Below are 13,947 nucleotides of genomic sequence, written 5' to 3'. Positions count from 1 at the left end.
ACTTTCCACCTATTGTTAATAGCTGTCTTGCTTACCCAGAAATTATAAGTTTTATTACTGATAGTTATGTATCCCAGGAAATCCTCCTGAGAGTGTTGGTCACCCTACTTGCACCACTTATGGAAACCAAATTTAGTCATGATGTACTGCCATCTTCTATATTGCTGGGATTCTTTGTAATATTTTGTTCAGGATTTTTACATCTATGTTCATGAATGGGACTGTCCAATATATTTCTTTTTTTCTTACTGGTATTGTTAAGTTTTATCCTAAAGATTATGTTATCTTTATCTAATGAGTTGAGGAATGTAGTACCTTTTTCTATTTTTGGGAAGAGCTTATATAGTCTAGAGCAGTATCTTAGCTGAGTGTTTATACATCTTTTTGGAGAAGCCATCAGGACCTGTGGTTTGTTTTCAGGAACTTTTAAATTATTGACTCAAGTACTTGGAAAATTATATGCTTATTGAATGTTTTACCTTTAATATCATGTTTAATATGTCGTGGTTTTTTTGTAAGAATTGTTAATTTATGCAGAGGTTCAAATTTGTTGGTAAAAGATTGATTAAGTTTTAACGCCCTAAGGACTTTTAGTGATCCCTTCCATTCTTTATACCTCTTATTGGTGCTGTTCCTGTTTCCTTGATAAGTTTTTGCTATGGGTGTATCAGTTTTATGAGTCTTTAAGAAGCATGTTTTGGCAGTGCCAATGCTCTCTATGTTTGATTTTTATTTTATTAACTTATGGTTTTTATTATTTCTACCCTTCTATTATCTTTAGTGTTATTTTATTGCTTAGTTTCTAATTTGCCTACTTCAAAGTGTGTATTATAATTCAGACTGTTTTATTTTTAAACATAGGTTAAGACCCTAATCATTTTTTTTGTTTTGTTTTACCTACATCTAACATTTTTGAAATACGGCATATTGTTTTTGTTTACTTTAAAATAGTTTCCATAGTAGTTTCCTTTAGGGACTGTAGGTTATTTAGAAATAAACTTCTTATTTTAGCATTTTCTTTTAATTGTTTTTTGTTATTCCTGCATTATAATCAGAAAATACTTCGTGTTTCAATCCTATGAAATGGTATTTGCTTTATTGCCTGTGAATTGGTTAAAATTTGAGATATTTGTACTTCAAAAGGGTATATTTTGAGCAATTTGTGGTGGTGCGCTATGAAGTTTAGCATGTGTATTGTGAGGTCTATATCCTTATAGATTCTTTATTTTCTTATATTAATTATTCCATTATTATATTTGGGGTATATTTCCTATAGACAATATAGAATTGGACTATGTTTGTTTGTTTTTTAATCCACTGTTAGTCTCAGTTTTTTTAATTGGTGTATTTGAAACTTTACATTTAGTGTAAATAATGATATATTATGGCTTTCATCTGCTATTTTATTTTTTGTTTTCTATTTCTTTTCATTGTTTTTTGGTTCTTCTGTTTCTCTCCCTTTAGAACTAGTAAATAGAAGAACTTTCTTTAAAAGTCCATTTTGATTTATATATAATGGCTTTGAGTACATACTTTTTATTTTTTTAGTGGTTGCTCTAGGTATTACATTATATATTTGTAACTTATAATGTACTGCTATCGGCACCTATTTCCATTTGCTTTTAAGTAACCAAATCTTATATGTACCCCCTTCCCCTTTACTTTTAGTCTTGCCTGTTATATGACTTCTCAACTTTTAAAAATTGCTGTGGACACAGTTCAGTGAGCCTTTTGATAAAGTTCGTCTTTACAAGAACTTGGAAACCATGAAGTTCATTAAGTATATATGTGTTTACAGAGTTGTGTTATAAGATAAGAAGGGCTTTGGTTTTCTTTGCTTTGCACTTTTTATGACTAAATTTGCTAGTAACTTTTAGAATTTATATGTATCAGTTTTTGCTACTCCTTTTTTTCACCAGATTTTTTTTTTTATGACCAGTGAGTTCTTTCATTAAATTTCAAATGTTAAATGATTAGTATAATCTTGTGAGGTATAATTTATTCTTAGTTTTATTCGTTTCTAAAAAATAAAATTCTAATAATGAATTCAACACTTCAGCTTATCTCTATCAAATCATTAGTGAATGTAAAAAATCAATGATGTCTGCCTGTACCAAAGGAAATTTCAATAAAAGAGGGCATTTCAGTTTTTAATTCCTTTTTGCATTTTAATTTTAGTAAAGGTCTCTGAGATTGCCCTCCCCCCACCCCCTACCCCTTCACCCTTTATTATTTTAACTAGGTTTCTTTGGATTTTGGCACAGTGCTCTGTGTTTGAGAGAACACTTTGTATTAATGCCTTCAGTCCATGCTTTCTCGTTTATCATTGTCTTAGTGCCCCATCTTATTTATTTCTTTGTTTCTGTATTTTATTTGTTCCCAAACTTATCTAGGGGTCTATTTACATTCCCAATTTGTGACTTATTTTCTTTCAGATAATGGTGTTTGGCTTCATGGACTTGTCCTCATGTATCTTCAAAAGTTTTCTGCTTTTATTTTAAGTTTAATCTTTCCAAGTTATGAAACATGTTTACAGATTGAATTTAGCCTAATTCTTCTTTTCCTTTCTTTGTCATTATTCTGTTTACTTGAACTAAAATGTCTTACATTGATGATTTAATGATTGAGAGCTCCAGTCTCTTTCAGAATTTTATGTTGAAATGGAAGCTACTCATATGTAATATGTGTAAACAGCTTCTATTATTCCAAACTTAAAAATTCACTTTTTTTTCCTTCACACCTTTTCATACTTTTGCCCGTAGGTAGATTTTACATCATTTTGTTTTATGTACTACCTGTACATTTATTAAAGCAGCATTTCTACCTTAGTTGTTTCATTTTAAATTGAATCAAATGATTTTGCTATTTTTGAAGGTAAAAATTGATCAAATATTGGCAGTTATATGGTTCACCTGTTATGTAGTGACTTCCACATTTAACTGTAGGTGTATTTTCCTGCAGTGGCTTTGGGAAGCTAGAAAGATGGTACATTGTCTTCAGAGATTAAGACATTAGAATTTAAAATTTTGATAGTAGGCATTTCATGTGACTTTGAAATTTTTTTTTTCTATTTCATGCTCAAAAGTGGAATGAAAATTAATTTGCTCATAATCATGTATAACGGAAATGCTATTGGTTGTCTTTGGATATTGGTATTATAGGTGCTTACTTTCATCCCTATTTTTAAATATATTTTTAAATCAGTCATACTAAAGACCCCATTACATTTGTTTAAATAAGGATTTCAAGAGTGTAGCATTTCAAGATAATTAATGGAAAAGGCCAGGAAATGACCTGGGAAGTGTTCTACTGAATTGGAAGTCAGAATCGTTGTAGTTGAAATGCCCATCAGTGAAATGCTTCGGTGATGGTAATAACTGAGATGTTTATAGTTGACTATATAAGACGGGCAGAGAGTGATTTTGCTTCTTGGTATGAGGTTTTATAATAGAGTGGAAGACTTAATTGTTGGAAATCTACCATGTGATATGGTGGAAATGGTTAGTCCCCACCTAGTTAAGTGAAACCCGTGACATGAGAAAGTGATCAGCCATTATTTTAAAGTCCCAAGATAGGGAATGTCTTTGAGGGAGATTAAGATTTCAGTTTAGGTTCCCTTTCTCCCAGCTTTTGTGTGAAAAATTTGAAGACGGAGGAGAGTTTATTAAATAGATGGAAAAGTTGAAAGCATTTGGCAATGGTAACCACTCTTTTGCCCCTGGTTTCTATAATAGTGTACTGTCTTTTCTTCTGGCTTCCTGATTACTCTTCGAAGTTTCTTGACAGTTTCCCATATGGCTACAGCTTCTTCATTTTCCCATCCATCCCTTGAGCATTGGTGTTCCCTGTCAAACAGTTTTTGTACTCATCTTTTCCTAGTATGGTTTTTGAGGTTGGGTAATTTCATTTCATTGCTGTTGCTTCAAATTTATTATTTCCATTTTTCCCAACGTTTGTACCTTTGTGTTTATTATTTTCTCTCTTATTCTGTCTTTACACATGGTTTTCCACCTGACACATTTCTATTAGTACTTTAAGACTCAGCCTTTGATCAAATTTCATTGATCCAGTTTTGTGTCCAGTTTCCCTACCTGTTAGTTCTCCATTCAAGTTACAAGCTATCGGTAGTCTCTTAATGCTATGGACATGCCATTATTCTACTAATTACTTTCATATTTTAACACTTGGTTTACTTGTTAGTCATCTCTTCCAGACTGAACTCCATGTTAAATCCTGTTCTGCCTAGTTTTAGCAAAATGCCAAAAATTATTAATAACTGAAGGAATGAAGTTTCAATTAGTTTATCAACTGTGTGGAAGAGAAGCTGCTAATGCTAATAAGACTGTTTACCATAACTAGTCATTAAAGAAATGCAAGTTAAGGTACTGTTTTGAAGAGATAGTACAGCATAGTGGTTAACAGCGTGAATTTCTGGACCAAGAAATCTGCCTTGATTAAATTCCAGGTTTTCCACCTCGTAGCTGAAGGGTCTTGGGCAATCATTTGAATTTTCTACCCTTCACTTTTGCATTATATAGTAATATATAATTTCTTTGATTGGATGTTTCCATTTTTAATAATCCCTTAAAATCTAGACTGTGATTGATACATGTTCTAGAATTTTATGAGCGAGAGCAAGATTAAGTAATTTGTGATAAGGAAACAACTTAAATCTCGAGTGGAATGAAAATGTTTCAATAAATGTTGAATGTTATTCAATAATTAAGATGCCTTAGTTTTTCAACATTTTTTTATTGTGAAATATAACATATATGCCAAAAAAGTGATAAATTTCAAAGTACATTTTAATAAGTAGTTATAGAACAAATTTCAAAGTGTGGTATGGGTTACAGTTCCACAATTTCAGGTATTTCCTTCTAGTATCTCTAAGTCATTGGAAACTAGAAAGAAATATCAATATAATTACACAATTGTCATACTCATTTGTTAAATCCTATCTTCTCTGTTACAAACTCCTCCTTCTCATTTGATCCTTCTCCCAATCTTAAGGGATATTTGGTCAGTGACCATTCCAAATCCTTCATTTTCAGAAAGGGTTTTGACATATGGGGATGCAACTGGTTGATGCTTTTGGAGAGACTCTGGATTGCAGGCTTATCTAACCATCAGGAAGCTGTACATTTCTGAAAAATAAACTTAGTGAGTGAAACTTTTACAAGTCTCAGATTGAGCCCTGGGTATTCTTTGGGTTTTACGAGAATACTGTTGGCCAGGGGTTGGGCATACTATGGCAATTAGCAATATTTAGCTGAGGCTTACATGAAAGTAACCTCCAGAATACCCTCTTGATTCTATTTGAAATATCTTAGCCACTGATACCTTATTTTGTTACATTTCTTTTCCTTCTTTTGGTCAGGTAGGCATTGTTGGTCCCATGGTACTAGGGCCAAGCTTATCCATGGGAGTCATGTCCCATAGTTGTCAGGGAGACTTATACCCATGGATGTCATATCCCACATAGGGAAGAAGGTAACGAGTTTACTTACATAGTAATGCTTAGAGACAGAGAGAAGCCACATCTGAGCAACAAAAGAAGTTTTCTGAAAATACCTCGTAGGCATAATTATTAGCTTCTCCATTACAAAAATAAGTTTATAAGAGCAAGCCTCAAGATCAAGGACTGTTAACTTGGGAATCCCTAATGTTTGAGAAGAGTATCATGGATTTTCCAGGTGGGAAAATGTAACAGTTCCGTATTTTTTCTCCAGTCCCTCAAGGGACTTGGCCAATACTTTTTAATTAAGATGGCTTCATTTTAATGGCATTGAAAATGATTATGATACTATAGGCAAGATGTAAAAAATAAAACTCTCTTAAATATATTTTGAAAAATCCATTAAAATGAAATGTTAAGATGCTAAATTGTAGTTGCTTTGAAATGTTACAATTGAACTTCTGTCAGACTATTTTCATTTATATAACTGATATGCTGATTTATTTTATTTGTTTTTGAGAAGTAAATGAGATTACATGAAAGTTCTTTGTATAGCCTATATTTTTTATTGCCAGTTATTGTTATTCATGTTTCATATTTTTGTTATAAAGTCATCTCTTTTGTATTAAGGAAATATAACATTGTGTTTCCTTAAAGATTTTAAGGCTCCACTTTTGCATTTTAACATGGGAAATTCCAGCTCATTCACCTGTACTTTTTCATCCCCATCTGGCTTTGGTGCCATTTCCTTGAAATCATTTTCCAAATGTACAGTTATTTTATGATTGTGATGATATCAGTTTGGTTTAGATTTTTTCCCCCTCTTTTATCTACAGCAACTGGAACAGATCCAGAAGGAGCTTAGTGTTCTGGAAGAGGATATTAAAAGAGTGGAAGTAAGAAATCATATTTTTACATCTCTAGCCATTTTTCATTTTCATGAAATTGTCACCTTTCCTTTAAATTGTCGCATTAAATTTATGGAATTGATATTGCTGATGGAGAATGGAGAAAGTAATAGATGTTGCTTGATTGAATGTATTTTTGTAGAAAAAACAATCTAAATACATTCTTGATCATAAAATGTAGTCTAAATTTGTTTTCATAGTGTTTTATTGCTATAATTCTTCTCTGTTAGGTTGAAAATATCACAATTTTCTTGGCATGTCATCATATTAACTTAAATCAACTATCACAGAATTTTCAATTATTACTATTAAATTATTTGTGGCCATTGTTTTTTATTAAGTAAAGTAATTTATACATATCTACTGTGCATTACTAGGTGCTAAGTTAAATTTAAAAACGAATATTAAAAACATTAACAATATTCTAGGAATTTATAGTATATATACTTTATTTGTAGAAATTCATGGGAAGATCCTTTGGAGAATCACAGGCTATTTTAACGAGAGCAGTATCTCCAGCTATATTTCAATGTAGCATGTGTTTTGTTTTGTTTTGGGCGGAGGCGTGCATGATCTGGGAATTGAACCCAGATCTCCTGCATGAAAGGCGAGCGTTCTACCACTGAACCACCCATACACCCATGTTTTTAATTATTATATGTGTTGCTATATTCTCTTGCTGATATGTAGAATTTGTTAAACTATATTGGTTTTATATTTAGTAGAATTTCAGCATCCATGTTACATTCCTAATTTGTTACTACTATATTTATATTACATTCGCGTCTGTGTGTTTGAGCTGAACCTAAATTAGCCAGAAATAACTACCTGATTATACACTTTTAATAGCATTTCGAAATTTGCTTAGTTTTCTCCACTGATCAAATTGTAGACCACATATATCTGTATGACTCAAAGGTATAATTTTTGTGATAACAGTTGATTAGGAGGGCTTTTTGTGGGTTAATGACCAAAAGTTAAGAGTTTAAATCATTATTAAACAGAGTTAATATTTGTATCAGAGGGCTATTACTTTTCTTAATGTTTGTAGAGGATATTTTTTAAGTAGAGACTGACATATCCTGCTTTTTAATACTTTAAAGTTGAATTTCTATGTTCCGTGTGCATGATTTTTGTACTTTTGGCATGAATTTTCTGTAGACCTACAAATATTCTAAGAAAAAATTTTAAGTTGAACCCAATGATCCAGTTACCATACTATCATATTTATCTTAATATTTACCAACAGTTAATCTCCTAAAATAATGATTAGCTGGGGAAAAAAAGCCATTGATAACTTTACATTCCTGATCTTCTTGCTCATTATACCCATAGTGTACTTACATCTCCTTGAAAATACTATGTTTCATTTCATTTGTCTCTTTTTTTTGCCTCTGGTGACTTCAGTAGCAATGAACAGTTTTTTTAAAGAACATCTAGAGATATGGAGTGAGAATGTGTACCATTTTATAAAAAACTTGTCCCTTAACTTTTCTCATAGCTGTACTTTTGTACTCTTTGGAGAGGAAAACTTGAGAAATTTGGGTTTTGAGATAATAATGTACTGATGACAATTGATGATTGAAAAGGAAAATTGTCAAACCTCTTTTTGATTTACATCGTCTGTTTTTAGTATCTTCTATAACTCAAATATTTTGCTTTCAGGAAATGAGCGGCTTATACTCTCCTGTTAGTGAGGATAGCACAGTGCCTCAATTTGAAGCTCCCTCTCCATCACACAGGTACAAAATTTCATATTTGTTATTGCTTAGCATTTATGATACAGAATGTAAACATGGCCTAGTCTTTGGACACTTTTTGTGCAGCGTAGAAAACCCCAGCATATTTCCTTTTGATCATGCTCTAGTAATTTGATTCAGATAGCCCATCTGTTTTCTTAATACTTTAAGTTTTCATGCTAGGATTAGTTAATGAGTGGAATATTAAAATAGTATGAATTCACAGTTAGATCAACATTAGTGAATTTCTGAAAATAATGATAGTGTTAAATATCTTGTGATTAAAGCTTAAAGACACAAAAAGTCTATAATTTGAGGATATAAAATGGTAATAGTAGGGAAAATGTGATGAAGTTACTTTGGCTTTTCTTTAACTAGCAGAATTTTCATAGGCATGTTACTTTCCCCAGATTTAAAATGAGAACATTAGGCAAGTTCTCCCTTGTATTTTCTTATAATTCTCTATATTTTCAGACTAATAATTTAATTAAGTCTTACCTTCTATATGCAGGGATTATTTATCTTGCTCATAACTGTTTCTGTAGCATTTAGAATAGTGCCTGGTTCATTCATGAAGTTTTTGGGGAATATAGTGAGTATCTATGGTCCCTTCTAGCTGTAAAATCCTATTTCATGAAATGTGTACCACTTCAATTTTCAATTTTGTTCTTTTATACTTGGAATGTTCAAAATAAGAGCAGTTCTACATGAAGTCACTCATTTTTAACTTGCTAATTTTAGGATAATGGCCTAGTGGAAGTTTTTTAGATATGTTATTAGAAAAGAATGTAAAATATGAGGCAATCCAATGCCAATGTAAAGGATAACACCATCCTTTAGAACCTCTGTAAGTTCAGGAAACTTATTGTTTGTCTGAATTCTTATGATATGTGGGGAAACAGTTGGGGATATTCTAGTTCAGGATTATTTTTGGAAAATTTGATGATTTTTGCTTTACCATAGTGTGGAGAATCCTTGTGAGTTCTGTTTAATTCTAGAGTCATTTTAGCTATGAAGTCAGCTTGTTTTCTTCCATATTTTATTATTATTTTTTTAACATTGTGAATGACTAGATCTGCAGGATATTCTTATCTTTAAGCCTGGCATTCACTTCCTGATATAAATGAAATCTTTGTCAATGTAATATTTAGTATGTGAGTGCCTTCAAGAAAGCAAAAGTTGTCATATCAAACAGAAAATTCACTAATAAACTGACAGTTTTCATTGACACACCCCCTCTGTAACAGTATTGTTTATTTCTATTTTGTCTACGTTTTTATTATTCAGTATCTCACTAGTTGTTGGATTTATGAACATATGAAAATGTGTAGTACATTTATTTAATTGCTCTATTTTCTTGTGCTGTGCTAGCTATGATCTAGATATTAAATCTAATTGTGAAAAATCTGTCAAAGTCCCTTTTCTCAAGGAGCTTACATTTTGTGGGGTGAATATCGTGGTTGGGGAGATACGAAGCTAACAAATAAAATGCAGTAGTAATACGTAATATATAGGTAGTACATTAGTAAGAAAAATGGAAAATTCTAGGGTTTGCAAGCTATTAATTTTAGTTTGGATAGTCAAGCTTCTCCAAGAAAATGTCGTTTAAGCTGCCAGCTGAATGTATATGGAGTGATTAGAGAATTTTGAGCAGTATCCAGTTTATATTTTAAGATGTTACTCAAGTTCCCATGTGGAAAATAGAGACGAGACTATTTATATCCATCCCTCTCAGAATTCCCACCTCTCCCCCAAACCCCATTAAAAGCATGAAGAAAAGTTACAAAACTATTACAGTATTACAGAAGGGAGGAGATGATGTCCTGGATTAAAATTTTATTGGTGTTAGAGGTGAGAATTGGTTGAATTGTACAGTAGAGCAGTATACCTTATGAAGTCAATGAAAATGTAGATGGAGAATTGCTTCAAGTGTATAAAGCTATGTTGATTGAAATTTGGTTAGAATTAGACTGGTTAAAATTTGAAGATGGAAAATTGGCAACGTGGTATTTTCTTCAAAATAGTGATTTGATATTTTGATAAAATATGTTCTTGAATCTCACTCTAGGGTTGAGGGATGGCCTTGGGAAAAGTGTTTGAAGCCCTTAAATACTCTGGTGAAAATTAATTAAGATGCTGTTAGATTCAATTTGCTAGTATTTTGAGGTTTTGTTATATTGATGATAATTTTCTTTTCCTGTGGTATCTTTATTTGGTATTAGGAAGGTACTAGCCTTTTAAAATGAGTCAAGAAGTGTTTTCTCCTTTTCATTTTTTTGGAAGAAATAAGCAGGACTGGTGTTAATTGTTGTTTGAATGTTTGGTAAAATTTATCAATGAAGCCATCTTTTTCTGGACTTCTCTTTGTTGGGAGGTTTTTGATTTCTAATTGAATATCTTAATTTGTTATTGGTCTGTTACAAAGTCTTCTGTTTTGTCATTTAAAATAATTTGCATGTTTCTAGGAATTTGTCCATTTCATCTGAGTTAACTAATTTATTGGCTTGCAGTTGTTCATAGTATCCTCTTACAATTCTTTTTATTTCTGTGGGGTCAGTACTAATGTTACCTCTGGTTTTTTGCATCCTCTGTCTTTTTTTCTGCATATGTCTAGATAAAGATTCGTTGATTTTATTAATCTTTTCAAATAAACAGCTTTTGGTTTTGCTGATTCTCTCTTTTGTTTTATTGTTCTCTGTTTAAATTTCTCGGCTTTAATCTTTGTTATTTCTTGCCTTTGCTTCGCTTTGGGTTTAGCTTGCTCTTCTTTTTCTAGATCCTCCAGTTGTGAGGTTAAGATTTCTGATTTGAGATCTTATTTTTTTTTTTAATGTGATCATTTAGGGCTACAAATTTCCCTCTTAACACTACCTTTGCTCCATCCTAAAGTTTTGGTGTGTTCATGTTTTTGTTTTCATTTGTCTCTAGAGATTTCCTCACTTCCTTGTCATTTGTTCTTTGACCCACTCGTGGTGGTGGTGGTTTTTAATTCTGTTTAGTAGAGTGGTTTTGATTTACAATAAAGACAAACAGAAAGTACTGAGTTCCCATATACCCCTGCATTCACATATATAATTGTCTGTATTATGACATTTTGCATTAGTGTGGTATCTGTTATAATTCATGAACGAATATTATAATTATATTATTAACTGAAGTCTGTGGTTTACATTAGGGTCACTTCTTTGTGTTGTACGCTTCTATATTTTTTTTCAAAGATTTTATTACATATATTTAAAATCTATCTCCTTAAATTTCACATTTTAACTATTTGGTTCCTTTTTATAATTTTTATCTCTTTATTTTCATAAACTCTCATTTTCATAAACTACTCTTCTGATATCTTTTAGTTCCTTGTCTGTGTTTTCTTCTTGCTTTTTGAGCATGTTTAAGACCTTTATTTGAAATTCTGTGGTTTGGTATACCCCAAATTTGGTCTTCTTTGTTGATGCTTTCTTCGTATTTTATCTTTTCTTTTGTAAGGGCAATCATTTCCTTTTTCTTTGTCTTGTAATCTTTTTGTTGCGCCGTGCACATTTTAATATGTAGATTCTGAAATTTCATCCCTGAGCTTAAGTTTGTATCCAGTTAATGATATGACAGATTTCATTGAATGCCAGTGATTAACAAAAACAAACCAAGAAAAAAAAAAACACCTTTCACAGTGTTGGCTTTATTTTGATGGGTACTCTATTTTAAAACTTAGTCTCCTCCCAGTGAACCTGAAGGTCAGCCTGAGGCAAAAATACAGGTTCCTCTTAGCTCTTTTCTGAGTGTGAGTCTTATTCTTGTGAGGTGCTAGTGACCTTAGGAATGTACCTTCTTCTCCCTCTGAAATTTTTTCTCTGGTCTTGAGAGTCTGGTCTTATTATATGTCTTAAATCTGGTAATCCTTTGCTCCATGCTGCTGCATTTGATTGTTTCTTGTAAAGCCTGTGATGGTGAGCCAGAGACAAATATCCTTGTTCTGTCCTGCAGACTGATACCAGATGTAATAGCACAAACATACATTGACCCCAGTATGCTCTTAGTTTTAATCTGCTCTCTCTGGAACCAAGCCTAAGTATCCACACTGAGAGTGTGGCCAGAAAAGGCTCCAAGAGCTTTTCCTAACGTTTTTGAGCTCCCTTTTTATTGATAAGGTACCACTAATTAAAAAGTGTCCGCAGCCGTCTCGTTCGGCTTCTGATCCCCGGCCGGCGAAGGGAACAGGAGGGGAGAAAGAGACAGACGCAGGCAAACCGACTCGAGTGATAAACACGGGTTCGAGGCATGCAGCGGTTGTGAGCACAGACCTTTACTGGAGTTAAGCTTGCATTCTCTGTTACAGGTTCCACGCGGGCCTAAGCACCCCGCGGGGAGACAACCTCTATGCGGCCGTCAGGTACGGCTCCCTGTGGGTCGTCTCCACCCACCCTGTCCGGGTAACCTCTTATATACTGTGCCCAAACCCAATAGGTTAGTGCCACGTATACAGAGGTGATTGGAAGATAGGGTTGGTGGGCGCGTACGTCATACGCGGAAACAGGATGCGGGCGCCATCTTGACTCACTCGATGGGCGGGGGGAACTCTAGAGCAGGCTGCAGCGCGACCACTAGGCCTGACCCGGGAGGCGGCTCTCCACATCTCCCCCTTTTTTATTATTTTTGGTCCGTAGACCCTTTCTTAGACCCAGTGTCTCCATTGATGAGTGAGCTCCCGTGAGCTTGATTAGCCCACTACTTGTTTTGGTGCTTTGGGGAGTCTGGACTAGGCTTGCTAGGCACCAACCAGAATGCCTCCTCATATAGAGACCGGAGAGCCCGTGAACTGGAAACCACGTGACTCTCCCTGCAGTGCTTCGCCTCGCAACTGGGCTAAGCGGGGCTCAGGAGAGCGGCAACCAGAGTCGAGAGTGTCACTAGATGTCTCTGTGCAATGGCCGGAGTCTAGTCTGGCCAGGACCGTGACTCTGCCTTAGAGATCATCCTTTAGACAAAAATTATGACTTCTGGTGCCGCCTTTTACACCCGGGACACGGCCATGGGCTTTGCAGCAGATCCTGTTTTCGAGCGCCCCGCCTTGAGTGGCCGTGACGGGCCACGCAGTGGGGGGGAGGACAGGGCAGCGGGACGGTCGTTGCCAGGAGCATCAGGGGCGAGTGACATAGCCAACATGGTAGTGACACGTACTTGCTGCTGTGTCTGGAACAAGCGTTCTAACAAACATTTAACAGTGACTAAACCCACTAATAGTCCCACTGCCACGAGGATCCAAGTAGTCAAATTGGGCCAAGAGAACCAAGAGGTGACTCGGTTCCACAGACTTTGTACAGTCTCGCCCAGTTTGGAAAGGTCGAAGGCAACGGGGGTTATTAAAACTGGTCCCCCTTCTAAACAATCGAAGGGTGACCGGCGTTTTCGTTGCCATCTCGTCAGTCGCCGCCGTCATCAGCAGAGTTGGAGACCGGATCTGGTGGTTCAGGTTGAAGGTTTGCTGATTTGTTGGGCAGCAGCTCCTTGGCCTCCTCGGGCGATGTCACGGTTCTCACCAGTCTTTCTGGAACCCACACTGGCTGGCGTCCTGGCTCCTGGGGAAAAACACAAACAGAGCCTCTGGCCCAGCTGAGCACTGGGTCAGGGCCTTGCCATTGTCCTGACAGGACATCCCTCCATCGGACCAGACCTCCATGTGGAGGACTCGGAGTAGTGTGCTGAAGAGCAGGTGTCATTCCTAGTGAATTTTCATTTAAAAAATTATATGTAAATAAGGCTACAGACAGTTGAGCCTTCGGGGACAGGCCGTGGCCTATTCCCCCTTTCTGTTTTTTGAGCAAGTCTTTAAGAGACCTGTGTGCTATTTCAA

General features: G+C 34.8%; 1 protein-coding gene across 7 annotated transcripts in view; it reads left to right on the top strand.

Moving 5' to 3' along the window:
• COP1 (COP1 E3 ubiquitin ligase) overlaps window positions 1–13,947 on the top strand; it is a 277,716-nt gene that overhangs the window by 94,496 nt on the left and 169,273 nt on the right. For all 7 annotated transcript variants that reach the window (XM_077157085.1, XM_077157084.1, XM_077157080.1 and 4 more), the window contains 2 exons: window positions 6,292–6,351; window positions 8,029–8,105. In XM_077157085.1, coding sequence (XP_077013200.1) covers window positions 6,292–6,351; window positions 8,029–8,105 — 137 coding nt within the window. The remainder of the gene's footprint in view (window positions 1–6,291; window positions 6,352–8,028; window positions 8,106–13,947) is intronic.

The sequence above is a fragment of the Tamandua tetradactyla genome, chromosome 4 (assembly GCF_023851605.1).
Source record: "Tamandua tetradactyla isolate mTamTet1 chromosome 4, mTamTet1.pri, whole genome shotgun sequence".
Lineage (NCBI taxonomy): Eukaryota > Metazoa > Chordata > Mammalia > Pilosa > Myrmecophagidae > Tamandua > Tamandua tetradactyla.
Note: the sequence above shows the minus strand (reverse complement) of the source record. Positions and strands in the feature narration are given on the sequence as shown.